The sequence below is a fragment of the Eucyclogobius newberryi genome, unplaced genomic scaffold (assembly GCF_026437365.1).
Source record: "Eucyclogobius newberryi isolate DKJ021-1_F unplaced genomic scaffold, fEucNew1.0.hap1 SCAF_16, whole genome shotgun sequence".
NCBI lineage: Eukaryota > Metazoa > Chordata > Actinopteri > Gobiiformes > Gobiidae > Eucyclogobius > Eucyclogobius newberryi.
Window position 1 is genome coordinate 13,130,984 of NW_027315790.1, and position 22,791 is coordinate 13,153,774.

At 39.8% G+C, this 22,791-nt stretch overlaps 1 protein-coding gene across 3 annotated transcripts in view; it reads left to right on the forward strand.

Moving 5' to 3' along the window:
* The window catches only part of col16a1 (collagen, type XVI, alpha 1), a 56,536-nt gene that overhangs the window by 16,895 nt on the left and 16,850 nt on the right, over positions 1-22,791 (forward strand). For 2 of the 3 annotated variants that reach the window (XM_072447620.1, XM_072447618.1), the window contains exons 3-20: positions 400-468; positions 798-915; positions 8,516-8,639; positions 9,748-10,029; positions 11,058-11,138; positions 11,920-11,988; positions 14,995-15,027; positions 17,753-17,803; positions 18,400-18,432; positions 18,585-18,629; positions 19,213-19,251; positions 19,339-19,401; positions 20,301-20,345; positions 20,427-20,522; positions 20,722-20,760; positions 20,941-20,985; positions 21,073-21,108; positions 21,190-21,312. In XM_072447620.1, the coding sequence (XP_072303721.1) occupies positions 400-468; positions 798-915; positions 8,516-8,639; positions 9,748-10,029; positions 11,058-11,138; positions 11,920-11,988; positions 14,995-15,027; positions 17,753-17,803; positions 18,400-18,432; positions 18,585-18,629; positions 19,213-19,251; positions 19,339-19,401; positions 20,301-20,345; positions 20,427-20,522; positions 20,722-20,760; positions 20,941-20,985; positions 21,073-21,108; positions 21,190-21,312 (1,391 nt within the window). The remainder of the gene's footprint in view (positions 1-399; positions 469-797; positions 916-8,515; positions 8,640-9,747; positions 10,030-11,057; positions 11,139-11,919; positions 11,989-14,994; positions 15,028-17,752; positions 17,804-18,399; positions 18,433-18,584; positions 18,630-19,212; positions 19,252-19,338; positions 19,402-20,300; positions 20,346-20,426; positions 20,523-20,721; positions 20,761-20,940; positions 20,986-21,072; positions 21,109-21,189; positions 21,313-22,791) is intronic. The other variant, XM_072447619.1, reaches the window with a different exon arrangement.

Here is a 22,791-nt window from a genome sequence, read left to right on the forward strand (position 1 = left end):
CAATTAACTGTGGAAGGCAGTAATTCACAAGGTCTGCTTCCACCTGTACTGGGGCGACGTTCTCTTCACATCTCACATCTCCCCATGGTGCTGTGGCAAGGCACCCTGACAGACCACACTTTTCCCCCTAACCCCGTCTGACAGGGCAAGAACTTATCCATCAACTGGAGGCTACCCCGTCTGACAAGCGCGGTGCTAGACAAGTCGTCAAACCGGGCTGTGCTCCTCTTTGTACAGTTTTGCCATCATTTCATCTGTTTTCCCCTCAGACACGCCTTCTCTTTTCCAAGTTTTGAATCAAAGTGCTTGAAATGTATGTTGGATCAGAAGAGACGGGATGAGTGACATTGAAATACAGCTCATAAATACTCAACTATGCGTCTGATCTCGCTCCTACAGATGAACTGTGCCCGTCCGTGCAAGTGGATGAGTGGAAGTTCCCCCAAGCGACCAGGCAAAATATCACAGGTGACAAAACAAGTGTACTCTACTGCTTTGATCATGTTTTCTGTTGAATTGTCTGTTGATTGTTATCAGGGTACTCCCAAATAATACTGAGATAGTCATTTTCATCTATACCACCCACCCTTACTTGCATGTAAATGTGGTACTTTCTCTCGGATAAAATGACTATATCAAGTGCAGTTACTGAAAATATGATCCAAGGGCCTGTTTCTGATTATGTATTTCACATGTATGGACACAAATATCTAATCTGCATAAACTCCAATCCGTTTTCCTGCATAAATACATATATCAACACGATCACTGATGTGGCTTCGTTCGTGTGTTGATAGGGTTTAATCTGGTGAGGCTCTTCTCCCTCCTCAAAAGTCAAGATGTAAAAAAGATCCGCAATCCGAAGGGACCGGTCACCCTGCGCCTCGGAAAGACTGCTCTCGTCCGCCCCACCGAGTAAGTGAGCCTCGCAACTCTGCAAACCACTCAACTGTGAACTGTTCCTTTCTGATAACACGGCAATGGACGCTTCAATATGACAGCATTCTGCACTATTATTCGAGCCAAGGACAAACCCAGAGATACTTGATTAAATTCCCCACGTATATACATATATACGCAGCGACTGATACATTCATTCAAAAGTCTGACAAATACCATACCAATGTGGAACATATTGCAAATAATGAATCAGAAAATGCTGTTTAGGTGCTAGATGACTCATTAAGGCCATGAACAATTATGCAGAACATGATTCAGGGGACAGGGTGGTTAAATAGACTCTTTACTGTAAACAACTAAGACGTGAGTTCCAGCATTGTTAACTCCTCCCCTCAAAACTGTATACAAACCATTCCTTTACCAGAGCGGTGTCAGAACTGAAGAAGCTGTACCTTAGTTTCAGTTTGTTGCCATTTGCAGTATAAAAGAATCACATTGGAAAGAGATGCTCAAGTGCCCTGCATTCATGGAAACACAAACCACATAAAAAGACCATAAACAAAAGACATTATAAATGTATACTTTAGAAAAGGATAAAAAACAATGAAAGTGCCTGTTGGACATTACTACCTGTGGGAAGACACTCCTGCCATGGTGTGATGTAGTTCATTACAGGGCATGATAGCACTTCCCAGATGGAAGAAGTTCAAATATGTCACGGGCAGGATGATCAGATGGGTCATTAATAATTGATAATGCCTGAGAAAGAGGTTTATAAATGTCCTCCAGGACATACTTATTCACGCATTCACTTTAAAAACTATCTTCCACTTAGCCGGAGCTGGATCGCGGCGGCAACAGCCTGAGCAGGGAAGCCAAGACTTCCATTTCCACTCACACTATAAAGTAATCTAACCTTATTTTGGTGATTAAAAAAATAAAAACAGGTCCAAATCAAGACTGAAACAAATGTAAAGCAGAGGTGCCCAAACCTTTTTAATCAAGGGCTGCAAACTGTAACATAGATGAACGTCAATGTCAACTTTTTTTCTATAGCACATTTACAACAAAATCAGCTGTCCAAAGCGGTTCGCATGCACAATTCATGGTACAAATGCAGATTACTTCAAATATAATTACAAACACAACGGTACAGATAATAGCCAATGCAAATAAATGTGTCTCAAGAGCAGATTTAAGACTCTAGTGATGGAGCAGCTCATTAAGCGGAGGTCAATACCACTGCCACCACGCAATCAGATTCTCAAGATCAGGTCTCTCTCACATCAAACTGTTTGTTATGGAGGTTTTAATGGTAGAGAAATCCTCATAAGCTGACTCTGAATTGTATTTAGATTGGTTGATGCATGCATGTTGGAGTAATCGCTTTGCATTTGAGGCGTATGCCACCTATAGCCTTTTTCGATCAATATTGTACTTTACAATGAACAACAAAATAATGGTGTGATATTTCTTAAGTACCGGGAAAAATATAAATCAATCAATCCAAAAAAAAAAAAAAAAACATCATCTTCATTAAATACTACTAGAAAATTGCCAGTGACATTACCAGCTGTCATAGCATAAGCTGAGAACCTGCATTAGACCATAAGAAAAAGCATTGCCTCTCTGCAGGACTTTGAGCTGGTGTTAGCCAGAGTCAACGGGGTCTCGCTTCTCATGGAGTGTGTTGAAAGATGAAGGCGGCAAGTAGGCCATCCCATGGTGCATCGGGCTCGCAACGCTAAAACATTCTGCTGGGGTGATCCAAAGTGTGAAAAGCAAGGGCTCTGTAAACCACACACCATGCTGACTGCTTTTTCAGAGCACACTATTTCCAGAATGTTTTTCAGCTTTGGTAGCGTTATACTACTGGCTCTAGTCTAGACAAGATAAATGTAAATATAGTCAAAGCGTTTGAACTTGTTTTGTGATGGAAGAACATGTCAATAATAAAAAAGGGCAAAGCTCGGTACAGCGTTCACATGCTGTTATGGGCTCATGGATTTTATGAGGTTGTTTCACCGTAAAGTTGAATGTGTTCAGCTTCTACGATGATATCAGAATTTTTAAATCTGTAAGAACAACTATGATTTTGCTGGCAATGGTTGTTTTACTAAATCATTTTAATAACAATTTCAGCAACATAAAAGTAAATGCAGAATGAAAGCTTAAAGCAGTGGATACAATCTCCCACTACAATGGTTCATTGTTATTTTAGTGGATTATTTGACAATGTGAGATACGAGGGTTCATAATGTAAAAGTGATAGTATTCAAAGCAGTGGTGAGTATACAAGTAACAGTGGCACTTGTAGTAAAGGTATCAGAAGTAATAGTATCCACTGTTGTGGACCAACCAACCTGCTATAGAGGTTTGTGTTATTAAAGTGAGAGAACCAATCAATATAAACCCGTTTCTATTCATCATTGAATGTAGTTTCAGGTAAATTGTACATGCACACTTTTCCTATTGCCAATATTGTTGCAGTTCATTCAAACTTGAACATTGCTGCTTCTCTATGATTGACCAATGATTCATTGTTAAAATGTCTAACTTTTTTTTGGTAAAACCAACAATTTTGAAAAGCACCGCAAGGCAACCGCTGTTGTGAGTTTGGGCTTTCAGAAAATTAAATTGATTAAATTGAAGAAAATAATTTGACTCCTGAGTGGAATGGGGTGGATCGATGGGCCAGATTGACTAAAACAAGGGCTAAATTGATGAAACCTGATATGTAAATGAGTTTACTGTGTGATGATGTGAAAATGTACGTGTACGCTTCTATCAGACAACAGACACATACTTAAACTTCAAAAACCTCATAGTTAGGCCAATTTTTCTTTTTTTTTTTAAATAGAAACTTGACCGAGAAGTCTGATGTTTTTCCAGGGATCTGCTGTAGCCACTCCTCCAGTTTGGGGATCACTGCCCCGAGTGTTCCGATGACCACACAGACAACACTTTTACCTTCACCTTTCACGCATTCTCCAGCTCTTCTCCTCGGTATTCATCCAGTTTCTCATGTTCCTTTTTCCTGATGTTGCCATCACATGGTATTGCCACGTCAACCACGACAGCTTTCCTCTGCACCTTGACCACCACCACTATGTCCGGTTGGTTCTCCATTACCATTTGGTCTGTCTGTATCTGGAAGTCCCAGAGGACCTTGGCTCGGTCGTTCTCCACCACCTTTGGAGGTGTTTCCCACTTTGTCCTTCGTCTCCAGCCCGTACTCTGCACAGATGTTTATGGCGCTCCATGTATGCTGTCCCTGCCAGCATCTTGCACCCTGCAGTTATGTGCGGGATTGTCTCAGGGTCCTCTTTGCACAGCCTACACCTTGGATCTTATTTGGTAGACTTTTTTCTTTGTTCTTGTGGATCTTGTAAGTTCCGTCCTAGATAGTGGCTCTCACGATCATTAGTCCTCGGCCTCCTTCCTTACGGCTAGTGTACATTCTCAGGGTGCTGGATTTGGGGTGGAACCCTCCATGCATGGTCAGGAGCTTTCGTGTCTTAACATTTGTGGTCTGTATCTCTCCCTTTAGCCACCGTATAATTATATGATAACTGGCAGGGCGTAGCTGTTTATTGCCCAGGACTTGTTCTTGCCATTGAGCAGGCTGCTTAGGACTTGCCTTACACGGTGGGTGTAAGTATTTGGCTGTTGCCGCTTTCCATCCTCATTGTCTGCTATTGTTCATGTGTGGAATTCCTTCCCTCTCTTTATCACTATCTGACCTTAGTTCTGAGTCTATTTCTCGCCTGCTCTTAGGGTACAGTTTGATGTCATCCATGTAGAGGAGGTGACTGATGGTAGCTCCATTCCTGAGTTGGTATTCATAGCCAGTCTTGTTGATCATTTGGCTGAGGGGGTTCAGACCTCTGCAGAACAGCAGTGGGGACAGAGCGTCTCCTTGGTATATGCCAAATCTGATGGACACTTGTGCAAGTGGCTTGCCAATGGCCTCAAGTTTGGTTTTCCACAGCCTCATTGAGTTTGTCATAAATGTTCTTGGAGTCCTAATGATGCTGTACATCTCCAAGCATTCAGTCATCCATGTGTGTGGCATTGAGTCGTATGCTTTCTTGTAAACAACCCAGGCAGTGCTCAAGTTGGTGTGTCGAGTTCTGCAGTCTTGGGCGACTGTTCTGACAACCAGGAGTTGAGTCTTTGCCCATATCTGTCTTGATACATCAGACAGCACGCGCAAAACATTATTATTCACCTTTTCTCCACCTCAAATTTCGCACTGAGAGAGGCACAAGTCTCAGCCGCACAGGAACGAACAACCAGTTTTGCACCTGTCCAAACGCTTCGTAAATATGGCCCTATATGACCACATGGTAATATTTAAGAATGCATTTTGCGAGGTAACTGCTGATGTGATTTTGGGCACTTCAAAAATAATCTGAAATGAAGGAATTAGTTTGAATTTAAAACATTAGTGTGTTGTCACTTTGTTGCAGACAGTTCCTTGCTTGAAGGCACCATAAGTCTTCCTGCCAAGAAGTACACTTCAGTCAAAACACGTTGTTTTAAAAATATCCAGCTGTTGTTTTTTTTTATGTACAGAGAAATTCTAGAGAAAGACTAGAAATTCAGTAACAACGTCTGACATTTAAAAGTTAGCAGACATTTTTGTTCTGCCTCCAACCAAGCAGACACAGTGTAATCATTTATTGTAGTCTTTTGTCTTGGGATTTTTGTCATTTTTCAGAGATTTATAATTTTAATGCGAGAAACGTTGCTGTCAGTGAGCTTTCTATTTAACTTCTTTGTAACTTCTAACTCTTTTTCAAAACATTCCAAACTTCAATTATATCTTGCACTGTATTCTCTGCAGACTCTTGGCAATGATTTTTAAGTTTCAATATACAGCAACACAACCCAAGTTGAACTTGCCGAGATCAACACAGAACAACACCTATTAACAGCAGTTAGTGAGGATATGCTCAGGTTAGCCACAAGCTTTTGAAATTGCAGAAGCATTAACTGTGTCAAACTGTGGAGGCGGCGAACAGACAGAACTTTTATGGGATGTGAAGTTAATTTGCGAGGGTTAAAGGTTTTTATGTTGGAAATAAGTGCAGAACAAACCCTCCGGCGGTTGCGGTTACATGAAGGGTACATAATTACTGTATTTGTGGATCTGGCAGCAGCAGTTTCAGTGTCTGCTACGTTTATTTATTCTCAATGGTCATATAGTCTCTATAGCATAAACTATTCAGTGTCAGTGCTATTGATTGGCCCGACCAAGAGTGCAATTGTGTGAAGTGAAAAAACTGCAGAAGCCTAAGCAGTTCCAAATAAAGCCGGCACTACAGGTTAACTCACATGCACAAATCAGAGCTATAAAAAGGTAAACCCACCCTATGGGAAAAAGCTCTTCATCTAAATATCACATGGGTGACAAGGGGTGGGCAATATATTGAAATGTATATATCGTAATACTGGTCGTTAATACTACAAAAAAAAAAAAAAAAGCTGAAACTTTCAAATCGGATTTTATAGTGATATATTATTTTGCACTTTTCTGAAATTTCAAATTTCTCTTACACTTAAAAAAGTCAAAAGACGTCCAAGAGATATAAAACATTTTTTTTGTCTTTATTGTACCCTTCTAGTGACTGACATAAAAAGTATGGTTACGTGATTGGTCACTGGTCGGTGTCGTGATTAATCTGTGGTAAAAGACACAAATTGTAAATGCTGCAGTTTAGGAAAATGTCATGGTCATGAAACTATGCAATATATATGAGCTTCTGTTGTGCATAACATCAACAAATCCTGTAATTTTGATATTCTAAACCTGTTCTGAAAAGCAGCTCATAGCAATTCAGCAGTTAGCATTGCAGTCTTCTCTTGATTGTGTTGAAAATAAAAAAAACTGTGACTGATTTCAAAACAGAAATAGCAAACTCAGCCTGAAATACTTGTCAAAACTATACTCATCAAAAAACGTTCAGCCCTAATAGAAAGGGAAGTCCAAAGTCTGAAAAAAAAAAAAAAAAGGATTCAATTTGGCCCCTGGCTTGGCTCACAACTCCTCCTTCTCTCACCAAAAAAAGGAAATATTAATGCATGTTTGCTTTTCCTTCTGGACTCTTCTATGCAAACACTTCCCCTGTCATAACCAATATCGCCAATAATAAGCATCTTGCTACGTTTATGTTCAAATCTAAGTTTTCCGGTGCATGTGCATTAGTGCATTGGAGCCATCCCTCTGGTCAATACTGCATATTTCTTTAGCGTAGCTGTCTGTTTTGGTAAACCTCTTTACTTTTACATTACATCCCCACGGTTCTTTTACATTCTAGGGCTACCATGGAATAAATTTGTGGTCGGCCTTTCAGTACCTGTATTTCTTCCCTTAAATCTCATCTCCGAGGGCCTTCTTAGGTTCAACATTTTCTCTTTCTCACCTTTTCTCCCCACTCCTCCAGCTCCTTTGTTTTGACGTGCTGTAGTTGGCTGTTTTTCCCTGGGATCTTCTCTCCGTCATAAATCACTGTCACACCACTTCTAGGAGAGGGAAACTGGCTGCCAGCATCGACAATTCAGTGAAAATGCATGCGCAAAGAACAAGAGAAGGGAGAGTGAATATTTCAAAGTACTCACCTAACTGTGTACGCATTTCACTGTTTGTGGACCTCTCATGTCTCGGCTCTACCTTCTCCCAGGCGAAATTGTGCCTGTGTTTTTCCATGCTAAGATGCCCTTGACTGAAAACTGGAGGGATGAGGTGTGCCGGACTGGATCTGCTATGAAAATGAATGCCACCGGGTTATATGCAGCAGGCTGTTCCATTGAAGTATAGCTGCAATGACATACAGTACAGAGAGGAAAAGGACCCACCACACCAAACACTCACTCGCAAAACAAAGGATGACTAAATCATGAGGCGATCAAAGGGGTGAAGCCCAAAAGTGGTCGTAAATGTTCAAAGGGCTGACTCACTGAAATGCTAGTGCCTTCTGGTTATTTTCTTGTCTTAAAACTACCATGAAATCATCCAAAGAACTAGATGACATTCAATAATTTTCCATTTATCCGCATGACTAAGAACAGGGTTATTTATTTGATTATACCCTGTCCAAGCTAGTTTCTGTGTTGCAGGTCAAGGAAAAAGCACTCTTTTATGAACCACTGTCACTAATGTTCAACTGAATAAAACAAATATTGGTCTACTTGTGGTGACGAGTTTGCATGTTAATCACAAGGGAAATGTTCAAGGTAACTGTGTATTAGTAGAATCTTTACTTTTGTCATACCTTTTTAAAACCTAATTTTGAACAGAGTAGAATATGCAACAAAGAACAGAGTGATGAAGTTACGGGTCCTAGGCAATACATAACAAACATGACTGTAATGTTGTGGTTGAGGTGTTGCATAAAAAAGGGATTTTTTATTTATTTTTTTATTATAAAAAATGTGGTCATAGTGCAAAAGAAATGTTCTTAGTGAGCTATTATTAGATTCAAAATGGGCACTTTACCACAAAAGGACTTTTCCACTGGGTGATCTCCTTGTTGCTCTGACTTTTATAAAAATGGCTTCACAGTTTTCTTAAGGGGACGTGTGTGTCTGACCTTTTTGATTTGTGTTCCAGTCAGGTGTTCCCTCGTGGCCTCTCTGAAGAGTTCTCTCTAATCTTCACCTTGGCGCTAAAGAAGACTGCCCTGCGGGACGCCATTTACCTCTTCCAGATATCTGATCAGCGAGGATACCCACAGGTGCCGCCTGCTGCCATTCTCACAATACTCTAGGACGTCTTTATCACAGTCTTATGATTTTCTCTGTGGTTATCTTCTTATCTTCAACCCAAACCTTTGGCATTAAACACTGTGTCCTTTTGCAATGTGCACTACTTTCTGCACTTTTACCTCTTCTGCCCTGGTGCTGTGTCATATTATGTGACTCTCAGATAGTGTCTTTATGTTGCCTTTTCAAATTGTTTAATCTAATTCTTGTAATACTGTAATTTCATATTCCGCCAGACACAAACATGATGGGATTCAAGTGAGAGTTTACGTCTAATTGTAGTCTGTTTATCACAAGTACTTATTATTCATACCTATAAGTAGTGTTTTTGTTTTGAATAAACAGACGTAAATTCCTCTTAAGAAGATTAAAAAACATTAAGTAACTAAACACATTTAATGTTTGTTTGGACTTAAGATAAGTTTCAAAAGAGCCAAGCCAATTTACAAAGTGAACAGACTTTGCAAATTCAACTTCCAAGCACATTTTATCGAAAATAAAGAGTATATTTTAGGTATTGCTTTCACACATCAACAATTATAATTGAAAATAAAATATGTGTCTGAACATCCAGGATAATCGTTGTTTGATCTTAAATCAACAAAGAAAATGGGAGTGGAACACAATTTAATGCTTGCTAATTTGACAAGTGCAGGCTGTCCAAATATGATCAAACGCAGGGCAATTTAAAGAACCAAACAGAGTGGTTGATAGAAGCAGTTTAATGATGCAACTTTATCAAGCAAGGACTTTAATATGTGTTACTTGTTTCTTCTGATCCCTTGAGTTACATAAGGCTCTTCTTCCTTGTCAGAGTCCAACAATGCGTGTGTTCCATGACAAACCACAAGAGTCTATATCATAATCACGTCTGGGATCAAATCTAACTATGTGTGATGGATGGGGCCGGGCTACCTCATTAGAATAGAATTACTGGTCGTGGATCTTGACTGTGTGGTTAATCCCTCATTGCGTTCCCTCCTTCCAGACAGTCTTCTTATTTACTTGTCAAAAGCACAGACAGGCAATTGTATACGATGTGGATTTCAGTCCGTAATGATCGTTCTGTTGTGAACTTAGCTGTCGGTGGAACTCAACGCTCCCGATGCCACCCTGTCTGTGCGGGCCGTGGGAGCGGGCCCGACGTCCGAGCTGGTGAGCTGTGACTTCAGCGGGGAGGGGGTGCAGGCTCTTCTGGACCTGCGCTGGCATAAGGTGGCTCTGGGCGTCCAAGCGGGATCGGCCACGCTGCATGTGGACTGCAGCTCGGTGGAGACCCAGCCCCTGGAGCCCCGACGACCCGTGCCCACCGATGGATACACTCTGCTGGGGGTGCGGGCCGCTGATGCTGCCTCTGCACAGGTATGAAAAGATTAAAATTAACATGCATTTTGATTAATGAAACAATGCAGATTATGGATGGAGGATGGGGCTTTTTCGTTCAGATAGAGTTATATCAGTTTAGGATGATTTGGTTAATCGATAGTTGTGATTATTCAGGTCACAATATAACAGTACCGTAGAGGTCTTTTTAATTACATAAATGCTATTTTGTCTAATCAGAAAGTTATATTTTAAACAGCTAGTTGATAGTAACAATGGAAATTAAAGATTAAATTCAATATTTCACAGTAGTTTAATCGTTAAATTGTGTTGTTTTACTCTAACAATAATTGTAACACACAAATGTTATGTTGTGACAGTTTCCCTACGTCACTAATACAGCAACAGCGGTAAAGCACAATACTAATAATATCATCTAAAAGTATATTTTCCGCTGTTCTAAGATTAAAAGTTTGATGTATTTTCAAACATACGTTGTCATTATGCAAGCCTGGCTCCACCAAAGTAAAAAAGCCATTTCTTGCAGAGTAAATTAAGCTCTGATCATTTAAACAACCAAAACATACAATAATACTGATCCTTTGGTATATTTATTACATCTAAAACACCCATTTTCCACTGCCTGACAAAAAAAGCAGTGTGTATTCTGCGCTTTATGTGGACTAGTAAAAAAATTATATGAAATGTTTGTCATTTTTCACTTTTACGAAGAACAAAATAAAAAGAAACAAAGTATACGTAATCTAAACATATCACATTTTTTGTAACTTCTCAAAAACCCGCTTAACATAGTAACTGCGGCTGATGTGGCTCACTTTCTAAACCTCAGGCATTTTCGTAGCTGCAAAGGTCCTATACAGCCATGATTAAAAAGCAGGAAGATTACCAGGGATAAGACAATCGCGAGGAGGGACCATCATTGCAGTAATCTCAGCGCTTAGCCTCAACGATCAATTAACTGCCATAGTAAAGAAACACTTTACTGTTTGTTTGCTCACAACTTTGCCTTAGGTTCTCTTTACCTAATGTTTTTTTTGTCTTTCTAGATGGACATTCAACAGGTGATGCTGTACTGTGACCCAGCACTGGCCCTTGAAGAAGCCTGCTGTGAAATCCCTGGAGCTCCGGTGAGATACATTACTTTCAATTTCACACAATAACGCTAAAATAAACAATAACCAAAGACGAAAGATTGCTAGACATCCATTTATTGAGAATATTTATTTTCTTTTGCTGGTATTGATTTATATGCCATTAGAGAGTGCACTATATTGTGAACTGAATGTAATATACTGTATGAAAGGACATTAGAGTAGGCCTGGGTATTAAATGTAAAATGAAAATGAATAAGGAAAAAGGTGAAATGTTGGTTTATTAATTGATATAAGCAAAAAAAAGTTAGATTTTTTATTGTCAGTTGTGCAGTAGAAGTCACGTGGCTTACAGGGAAAATGCTTGGATCTATTTTTCAACTTTTATTTAGTATGTTTGTGTTCTGCCAAATTCCTGTCTGGATTCGTGCACCAGACGTCTTAACAGTTTAAGATGTATTCTTTTTTCCCAAAATACACACAGGGCAAATCTGGGAGTGTTCATTTTGAGGTAAAAAGTCCCTGCAGGAGAAAGGATGGAGTACTGCAACATTTATTAGGATTCGGGGGCAAGTGGAAGCCAGTCTTGTTTAGCTCAGGGCGAGTGTGCTGCAGGGCTCCCTCTCAGCTGAGTTTAAATTCAAAATGAGAAATGATGACGCATACACATGTACGTTCAAAAACAATCGCAAATCACAATTTTTATGCATAAAGCCCGGTGCTGTTGAAAATAGGATGGCGTTCATGTCAGAATTATGCTCTCATCACATGTGAATAAAGAAGGTTCACATTTGTTTTTGTATTTCTGTCACTGCAGTGTCCACCAGAGGCCTCCAAGAGCCGCCGTGCTGCTGAGAATGACCTACTGGAAAATACTTTTAGTCAGGTAGAAAACCTTTCTATTGTTGTTGTAATTACAGTATTATGCAAATGAAGCTTTGAGAAAATGCAAATGAAACTGGTGGAACAGGTGCACTTTCTGGGGAAATCTTGAAGCAGTGTGTGTATTGAAAATATGCAGGCCAATAAAATGTCACATAAAGCTACAAGCATCACATGCTCTCAGCCTTTACATTCCAACTAATTTTCTCTGAACTGGAGCGATTCTACATAACGTGCCTTTCTGAGTCTCCCATCCTGTATGGAAATCATGCATACCTAAGTGTCAAAGAAAAGATCTGCACCCCACAGTTCTACTCGCACGTGCGGCGCTGCTGACAGCTTCATGTTTATGGAATATTCTATTGCTTTAAAACTATATCCAGATAACTTTTTTATATGGATGCATGTAACTCTACAGACCTGTGTAACCTAAAAACATGTCAGCCATCACATTCCCCAGCTTCCACATCAGCGTCGGCCTAAACATTGTTTTACTGCCCCACTATCTATTCTGGACACATATGGAAATTGCAATAGAACGCAGCGATCCATCACACGTGGCTTACATACGGCTGACAAACCACTCACTCCCTTTTACAGCCTTGTTTTTGAGCGAGGAGATACTTACAGTGGCAAACTCTCCCTGCCCTGTAACACATTTATAGCAAACGGCAGATCTGTCTGGAAAATCTCAAAGTGAAAAAGTTGTTTTCTTCACTGCTTCCATGCGACTCGCGTTCACTTCATCTGACTGGTAGCGATTGTTCTAAATGTCTGCAGGCTACAGCCAACGCATGGCAACTAGAACCTCGTGCGGCACGCGGGTGAAGATTGTCATTTGTTACATTTATCCAGTACAGCATAAAGCCAATTTATTTGATGCTTTTCCCTCGCTTCATATTTCATACTAATAGCATCTATATCTAATTATCTATTCATTAAAGCTTGGTTTCGTCTGGGGAGAGTTAACTCATCAATTCCAGCGATGTTTCCAAGGAGACTGATAATTCAGGAAAGCTGTCGTTACTCATTTCAGGGCTCGTACTTTTGGTTGTAGTTCAAGCAGTAAGATGTTGGCAGAATAATTGGTAGTTTGTAGTAAAGTAGTAGTTTAAAACGGACTAAATACAGAAAACTATTGCAAATTATTTGATTTATTCTACATTGTGTATGCTGTTGCTTTTGTAATATACAGGTATAAAGCTGTTTTTGAAGAGCTTTTATTTTATTTTCTAAGATATCGTAGTTATTCTCCTTTTGACTAAGACTCACCGAGTGGCACGAGTTATTTTTGGTTCTTTTTGACCTCTAGTGGGCATAGGTCAAACGTAGGTCGGCTGTTGAACTATGCTATGAAAATATCAACCCCGGTACGCAACATGCAGCTCTGGATAAAGGGTAATTCATATTGTTGGTATGTGGGGCACAGCTGCTCCTGCCTTTTGAGGGATTACAAATTTCCGTCACACTGTTCCTTATCGCGCTGCACTGTAAACCTTATCACACCGGCTTTCAACTCTCCTAAAAGGTCACCTAGTCCTCTGAAGACCACAAATAATTCTGTGTTTTACTGCCCACTCCTCTAGCCTTCTTTTCTTCAGTGCAAAACTGCCTCAAGGGTATTTTCTCTATGTTTTCATCTTTAAGACGCACCTCAGATATTTAAAAGGCCTTTTTCATCCTTGCATCTTCTTCTTGGCTTTGTGTCCTCATTTACAAAGTTGGCACAGCAGGGCACATGTCTTGTATTTGCCCGAGGACTTTACGAGGTACTGCACTTTACATTTCGCTCCTCTGCCATCGCCTTTCATCTTCAGCTCTCCCTGAGAATACAAAAATAACCGTTAATGACCCACGCGTGAAGCCAACTTGGCCCTCATTTCGACTGTCTTTGTTGTGCTGTTCTGATGCAACTCAGAGTAAGAGCGCTCCAGTCGAGTGGGATGCGCTGCAGATGCAACAGGAAAAACAACAGCTTGCCGTTGCCAGGGTTGTCCTATGACATTTATTGGAGACTTCTAAAAATGCAGATCGCTGCTATTCCTGGAAGCATCTTTGAGATGTGTGTGCGTTGCCATGGAACCACAATAACCTACTGCACGGTGCACACTATAAACCGCTGCCAACAAGTAAACACAATCAAATTTGTCAGAGGATGCAAGCCGTGTCTGCCATGAAGCTGTCACAAGTCATCTGCAAAAAGACAACAAACACTAAACTCTTCTCCTGCCTTAATTCCACAATTGTTTAACCTGGCACTGCATGTTTGAGTCTTTTGACAGTTTACAAACTCACATAAATCTACAATGTCAAAATGAAGCCTCAGCGGTCACAAACTCAATAGCTAATGATTAATCTAATGGTGTGGCTTTACTGTTAAACAATAGGGGATTTACATGAAAGCTTCAATGTTAGACTGTTGTCATTTGAGCATTATCGGTGTGACTAGAAAGTAGTATTGCTGCATTCATGTGGTCCTCGAGGTACTTGGGGTTCTGAAATGAGAAGTCGGGGTTCTGACTGTTTGCATTAAGCTGCTTTTATCCGGGAAAGTCTGGATTTAGATTTTTCACCGATAATTAAGGTCTTTAACAGCGCTTATTGGAGCGTACTAATATTTGTTGTTAGCCTCCTAAAAAGTCAAACATTAGCCCATTTGTTTTGGAGCAGCTAACGTTGTACTGACGATTAATGAAACAATGGCAATGAGTCTTTCTAGCACAAATCTGTTGCTCTTGTGGTTCGGATAATTGACAGTAAATCTCTAAATGTAATAAGGTTTGGTCGAAGAGCTTAAATGTTTAAAACAAATGAACAAATTGGAACATTTTGACCATCTCCACACAGCAAGTGACAGTCAGGTGCAGGAGTTTTTAATCAGAGTCAAATTGTATGTATAGATTTTGCTAAGAGTATCACTTACATGTACATACAATACTTCCAATATATGTTTTTAATGCATGTTTACATTTGGCTAAATCTGACAAACTTGATTAATATCCTTTTACAGGACTTTTTTGGCTCTAAAGATCTCGGACAGAAGGTAAGAGCTCACACATTTCAAGGCGCCAAACACCACATTCAATTCAAAAAAAAATATTCGACATTTTGAACAAAAATCTTCAAAGCTCAAAAGTTATGGGTTAAAACTTGCACCCATTTCCCCTCTTCCTGTTTTCAAAGGCGCACAATTTCAAGTCTAAATTGACATCTTGCGTGAGACCGAATCCTTTTCTACCGCGCTCATACAAAAATACCCGGGTAGTGCGGTATAATAATGTAGACGTTTCTGCACAATTCCACTCAGGGAACATCCGTGTTGCGTGGGGAGCGAGGGCGGCAAAGGATGCATTTGTCGGTCCTGTCCCTAACACGGCCTGGGATGCTGACTGACTGATTTACACCTCATTATGCGCAGTACCTCGGTCCTGGGAGTTGCTTGTGCCTATTAATTGTGTCATTCACCTACGACTATGGCCATGTGCAGTTCACAAATAGAATACAAAACTCTAGATGCATCATTACGTGGCTCCTGCGTGTGCTTACTAATGCGGTCGGACGTCTCTCCCATGGCTTTCGTCTTCATGTTATTGCCTTGTTCTGAGCGTGTGCGCCTCCACCTGCCACTAGGGGCACAAAAACAAAGACTTTTTCACAGAACTGCAGGGTGAAAAAGGCATATGGCAAACTGAGAATAACATGATGATAATACAGGCTCGTCCGGTACTAATTTACTGCGAAAAATGATTATTATACTGTGGTTAAAAGAAATGATCCTAGTGAGGGGTGAATTTGGCTTTTAGAGGACAATCTTAAGGCTTAGTCAGAAACCAATTTTCATCATTCATTTCATGCTGGTTTTGCATGTCTACTGAGTTCTCTGAGACATCCCTGGTTTCTTCATTATGCCATTGTAAAGCTTCAAAGCATAATTATTTCCCCACTTCTCAAATGCAGTTAGTATTGTAGCATGTAATGTACAGTTATTTGAGGTTTAGTATTTAACATAAACTTCAGCCTATGTTTCCCTGGAATGTTTCTGATCCACACAACAATTAACTAAATTGTTGCTTTATTCATTCTTCTTAATGTCCTATATGGAAATTAAGATTTGTGTTTGTTTAATTGTAGTAACTAAATGCTACAAGCCTGTTTTAAGATGCACTAACATTTTAAGGAGATCCGCCACAAGCTTGTCTCCATGGAAAGGTTTTGCTATGCTGGAAATATTCAACAGTTTGGCATTAAATTGTGTTGGGGAAAATACTTTGAAAATGTATTCAGTTGCACCAGTAATACTAAATACCTGCAAGAAAATGTATAATATATTTTGGAATGTATTTGGTTACTTTGTCTAATCAGAGTACTGTATTCCGATTACTTATATTGCATTGTATTAGGATTACATAGGATTAAATATATATTTACTGGTATATTTAATAGTTTAATGACGTTTGAAACCTAAATTTCATGATGAAATACCACAATGTATTTTTCTTATCCATTAGTCTCCACAGATCTGCTTGTCTTGATGGCTATAGATAGGTTTAATGCCATACTAGGTGAAGCAATAACATCTCCATGGAGACATGCAGATGGCTGACAGAACCCTCCACCAGAAAAGTTACATAGTACACATTTAAAGAGTTAATGACACAATCGTCACGTTAGAGGTGCACAACATGTCACAATCAAATCGATATCGCACTTTGAGTTGGTGCTATTATCACATTGCAAAGGCTGTAATAGAATATTCGCTGCAAAGAACAAAATATCCCGTCTTTCATAGAAAAATACTGTTGTACCTGTAAATTAGACTTCTACAAACATGTTGAATTAGTTTATCTGTTCATATTTCATTCTCTCCGATGTTAACGTTCCTTTCGTTGTTTACAATTTTCAAAAATCCAACTGCATTGTAAGAAAAATCACACTTAGACGTTTTCCCCCTCTACATGTGTGCAGCCGTAATCACCTGCTAATAGCTTTTGCATATGCACAAGAAAAATACACAATTTCTCGAGTTTAATTCATACCTCAAAGCTTTGAGCGCCAGTGTGCAGAGACGCGTGTAGTTTATAGACCTGCCAGGCTGTCTGCTGACGTTTAAAGTGGGATTACTTGATCACGGGAGAGTTATGGTGGACCTTGGAAAGAGTGACTCATCACAGCTATACCTTTGCCAGTCCCTGATGTACTGTGGGCTGCGTGCATGTCACCAGGGGCCTCTTGTACCGTATTACACCTGGAAACGTGCACACTTCCAGCTCTTCTATCAACACAGAGAGGGGCAATCTGCTTCAACTAAACACGCTTGAGTTCTGAATTACACCTCTACTTATACCTATGCTATTATGCGTGTGTGTGTGTGTGTGTGTGTGTGTGTGCGTGTGTGTGTGTGTGTGTGTGTGTACGCAGCAGCTGGCAGAATTGCTTGTGTGCTTTGGGAATCAGACATTCTTATTGATCTCCATCTCTCCCCTGCAACCTGCTGCATGTGGGCTCTTTTACTTTTGGTAACAGTGCCATCACCTGGAGGCTGCGTGAACTGCGTGAACTGCGTGAACTGGTCCAGCAGCAGTGGCACTCAATGCAGCTAATTTATGGTGGCACATAAAGTCAGAATTCCACAGTTTCTTTTTAGTGCGCTGGTTGTTTACTTCTTTAAGAGAGAGGGGAATGTGCGGATCGATGCACGCTACGTCTTATGAGTTAACTTGTGCGTCAAAGGCAGGCATCATAAATGTGCTTATGTAATTGGGTTGCAGATTGTAAATCTTGGAGGAGTCACTGGAATAAAAGGAGAAAAAGGCGAACAGGTGAGTGGTAAAAACACAATGTTGCACGAACAATAGAATGTCACGTCTTTGCTAATACAGGAGGAATGTATGATGTCATCACGTGTCCAGGCACGCCACACTGATTTAATGTAAATATGAGAAACATTTGATAGCTTTGTATCATGACATGAAATAGACATGAAATAGTGCTGCTCTGTTATCCTATTTGTATGTATCATAGAATACAAAACCTAATCTATAGGAGGCCCATTCTCTGAAATATTTAGATTACAACCTTGTGTTTAAGAATATTGGATCTAAATTACATTTACATTAAATTCATAATGCAGTCCTTTGCTGTGTGTTACTGTTTTCTAGACTTAATTGAAAGGTTTGCATCTAAGACATGTGGCATTATATCAACTTTAAATTAGCAATGCTGTGCTCAATGCAGTATTGGCAGAATCATTTGTCTGCTATCCTTAAGGGCAATTCAGCAATTAGGTATTTATTTACTGCCGTCTAAATAGTGAATGTGGTGCTAAATATACCACTGTATTTTAACCTATTGTAATCTTTGTTATTACTTCCCCTCTCACATAAGAAATCACTTCTTTATGCCCCTTCTGTTTTAGGGTAATGACTGCTCTGGCTCCCCTTCAGGTCCTGTAAGTCACTTTGCAATTTGTCTCAGTCCTGCACACTGCACACAAAATATAGTCTTGTAACTTGGCATGCAACACAGTGACAGTGACAGTTATAAACTGGCAAGGAAATTGGTCTATGATAATACATGCCAACTGTGTGCCTCTAACCTTAGTGCGCCGCGGGACCCAAGGGCCAGAAAGGAGACAAAGGCGAATCGGTGAGTGCCAATCTTCAGACAGGTTACAGCAGCTCATCCAACACTGCACCATCCCCTGCAGCCCTCTGGTCTGATCTTTATTCAAAACCTCTTTTTTGAGCATGTGGTCCCAACATTAATTATGCAACAGAAGTGTGTGCTTTGTGAGTTTATTTACTGGTGAGTCATTTGCCTGTTCGAATATGCATGTATCTGGGAATGTGCCTAAACCTGCAACATACCAGCCTCTTCCATCAGTCACTGCATTTCCCTTGACTTATTTGAGAGCTACTTCGAGTTCTGAAATGATGGCTGGGTGCAAAGGACAAACTAGCCATCAAAATAGATGTAATCAGGAGCTGTTACACTGGCGAGGGTTAAATAATATGTATTAAACATTGCTATATGTGACGTTTGTTCCTACTGAGCATTCAGTCACCAATGGAAAAAAAAACAAGTTGCATTGATTAAGACTAAGATTTTGTCCCAAAAGTTACTACATTAAAAGTAAAACAACCACAAAACAACGTGCAACTTACTTCTGGTTGTTTTTGTGTGTCTGTTTTGCCCAGACCATTGATCTGAGTCTGTTCTCTGTCCACAGGCCGGACCAGGCAACTGGGGGGAAGCACTTTTGAACAAGGTAGACTTTTACTTATAAAATATTAAGGTTGAGCCTCAATGGGACGCTCTTAAATATTCTTTATATTATTCCACTTTTTCTCTGCAGGGTGAAAAAGGTCAGAAAGGAGAGATTGGTCCACAGGGTCTCACTGGCACTCCAGGAAAGGATGTATGTATGCTTTCATTTTGTACTTAATTGTTTTTTATTTAGTTGTAAAATGTGCAGCATGGTAGTTAAAGCTATTCACAACTTAGAAGAAGTACTCCATATTGCTGTTGGCAGCCTGTAAAGTGCATTTTTTATTTCCCTAAAGGGAACAAACGTATTCTATCAGGCTAAGCAGAGCATTCAGTATACTTACTATATGGCATTACTCTTTAAGCTCTCATTGATATGTGAGCCCCCTTCTCAGGGCCAGAGCGTTAAGTCGTCCTCCTAATGCATGTTAGATTAGGCTAGGGCAACAAAGCTTGCACAATCAATGCTGCCTCATTTACTGTGCTGTTCGTCTCACATAGGCAGCCTCCCATTCAGGAAGACTTAAACCTTTTAATCTTCGCTGTTCACCATAGTGATCCAACTAAGTTTTTAGGAACAAATTACAACGTGTGTGTGTGTGTGTGTGTGTGTGTGTGTGTGTGTGTGAGTGTGTGTGTGTGTGTGTGTGTGTTTGTGTGTGTGTGTGTGTGTGCTCTAAGGTTGAGTCCCAATTGTATTTGTCAGGTTACTAGTGCATGCCTTGGGCAGATGGAGGACAGATTCTCTTAAGCCAACCATCCATCCGACAATGGGATGTGGCTTAATTGAAGCAGCCTTTCGGATGTACAAACAAATGAGAACAAAATATGCACTGACATAAGTAAAGTAAAGCATTTGAACTCTAGAATGAGGTCATGTTGAAAACTAGTCAGAATGAACAGTATGTTCAATTCATGGCAGTTCAACTATTGCAGCCCCAGTCAAAAGCATAATACAAATAATGTGATGGTACAATGCTCAGAGAATCAACTAAAAGTTTGTTCTTGGTGCTATTACCTTGGCAGAGGCTTGACTATTTTTCATTCCAGGGACGAACAGGTTCCATTTGTGTAGTGGGCCCTAAAGGACAGAAGGTCAGTCATAAACATGAGTTAAAACATTGGTCTTTATTGTGTATATAATAGATTAGCCTTACAGCGAGTGTGTCTTTTCAGGGTAAACCGGGAAATGTGGGTCCAGAAGGATTAGCAGGAGAGCCGGGTCAGCCAGGACTCCCAGGACTTCCAGGAGAGGGCAAACCAGGACCCCCGGTCAGTGCCTAAAATGAAATCCATCAACTCTAGGCAGTGACAATATGTTCTGTTGTGATGAGGTCACTGCAAAAGATCACCGTTCCACTTGTAGTTTTCTTGTTGTCAATTACAGAAACATAGAAAAACTGCGACAAAGGTTTCAAAAGATGTATTTTTGAAACATGTTTGACAATATTAACTTTTTCTGTCCCATCAGGGCCCTCCTGGTCCTCCGGGGGATGGGAAAGGCGAAACGGTATGTTTATTTGAAACATGATAATACAATGAATGGGAGACTTGATCAGGATATTATACTTACTGTAGTTAACAATAAGTAATTTATTTTTGGTGATAGTTTAATGCATATTTTTCTCAATCTATTTAAGATACTGTAATTATAGAGTAGTGCTAAATGAATCCCGCAATCTCTTTACAGGGAGATTTTGGACCTCCAGGACTTGATGGAGTGCCAGGAGATCCAGTGGGTCTATTTAAACATTTATCAGTTCTCGGTTATGCATTCATGAATCACAAGATAATAAGTGTATTTCATATGATTATAATGTAGGGTCCAAGAGGTCCTGGTGGTGTTAAAGGAGAGAAGGTAATGCATAACAAAAGCATCTTTTATCCATTACAGACCACACTTTCTGGGCTGCATCTTACCTGTCTGTTTTATGTCCAGGGTGATCCATGCGAGGTGTGCCCAGTGCTTTCAACAGACCTCAGTGACACAGTGGCTCTTCAGGGGAAACCCGGGCCCAAAGGTGACCCTGGACTACCAGGCATTGGAGAGAGAGGACTTATTGTGAGTATATTGAAAAGACCTGTGTTAAAAGTGAGCATCTACTTTTTAGTTTTTCTTGGATCGTAATTTATTCTTTTCAGCATTGTAATTAGCATTGACATTTCAAATATGTTTTTTATTTGGCCTATTAGAATGCAGTAAATCTTTGGTCTTTTGGTATCTTTATTACACTTGTACTTTGCTGTATCTTTATTACACTTGTACTTTGCTGTTGCAACACTGAATTAACCTTTTTGAGGGGCAAATAAAAGTTTTCTTATCTTTTACAAATGCTATTACTTCTGCCATGACTATTCAATTCGATTACAGTTATTTTTGCAAGGCCCAATATCACAACAGCAGTTGCCTCCCTGAGCTTATCAAAATTGTTGGTTTTACCAGCAGAAATCAAACAATGGAACAGTTGGTCAATTATAGAGAAGCAGATTAATCAGTCTTCAAAGGGATTAAACAAATGGATAACTGTCTCATCGACCCCTGTACTTAGACCATTCTTCTCGGCAAGGAAAAAACACAAAAACCCAGTGGAAAAAATAGAAACTTTGAAAGAACAACAGTGAAGAAGAGATCCTACTGCCCCAGACAGAGACACATTTATTTGCAGACACTACTGCTATTCAGAATCAGAATCAGAATCAGAAAGGAGTTTATTGCCATTGTCAATGAACAAAATCCACAAACATAGGAACTAGGGCTGGGTATTGCCAAGACCCTTGCGATACGATACGTATCACAATACAGGGGTCACGATACGATGCTTATCCCGATACTTGTATATTCTTATACAATTCCTTCATTACGATACGTATCCCGATAGATTTTTGAAAAATGGGTCTTAAAAATGTACCAAATGGGTAATGTTTTTACTCTAAATAAGAAAATGGATGAAATTTCATGTTTATCCACAAAGCACTTATTTATAAATCCATTATAATCTAATAACTTCATACATCCAACTGATCCAAATAGAAATATAAGGAACACATTCTAGTAAAGTATTGCATGTTTCTTGCCAAACAATTGGCCTGGTCTGAACATGCTGAAGTAGCATCTTCTGCACAGATCAGTGTCTGATCAGGTCCACAGCTCCTTCTCACCTCGACCGAGAGGAGCGCAGCACAAACAGCAGATCAAAAGTACTATTCCACCTCGTTTAAAGCCTACGGGCCACAAAAATCTGACAAAAAAAATAAAAATAAAAAATAATTTAAGAAAAAAAAATATTGATACTGTGACTCAATATCGATATGCGTATCGATACGGAGTTCGTGACGATATATCACCGTATCGATATTTTGAACACAGCCCTAATAGGAACTTGTCTTGGTGATTCGGTGCAACTTAAAACAACTATTGCTTCTTCTGCTACTAATTTGAACTTCTACAATACATCTTCTTCACAGTACTGCTTTTGAATTATAATTATTATAATTGAGGGAATCTAACTGTGGAATGCAAGCCTAATCACGGTCTCATCCA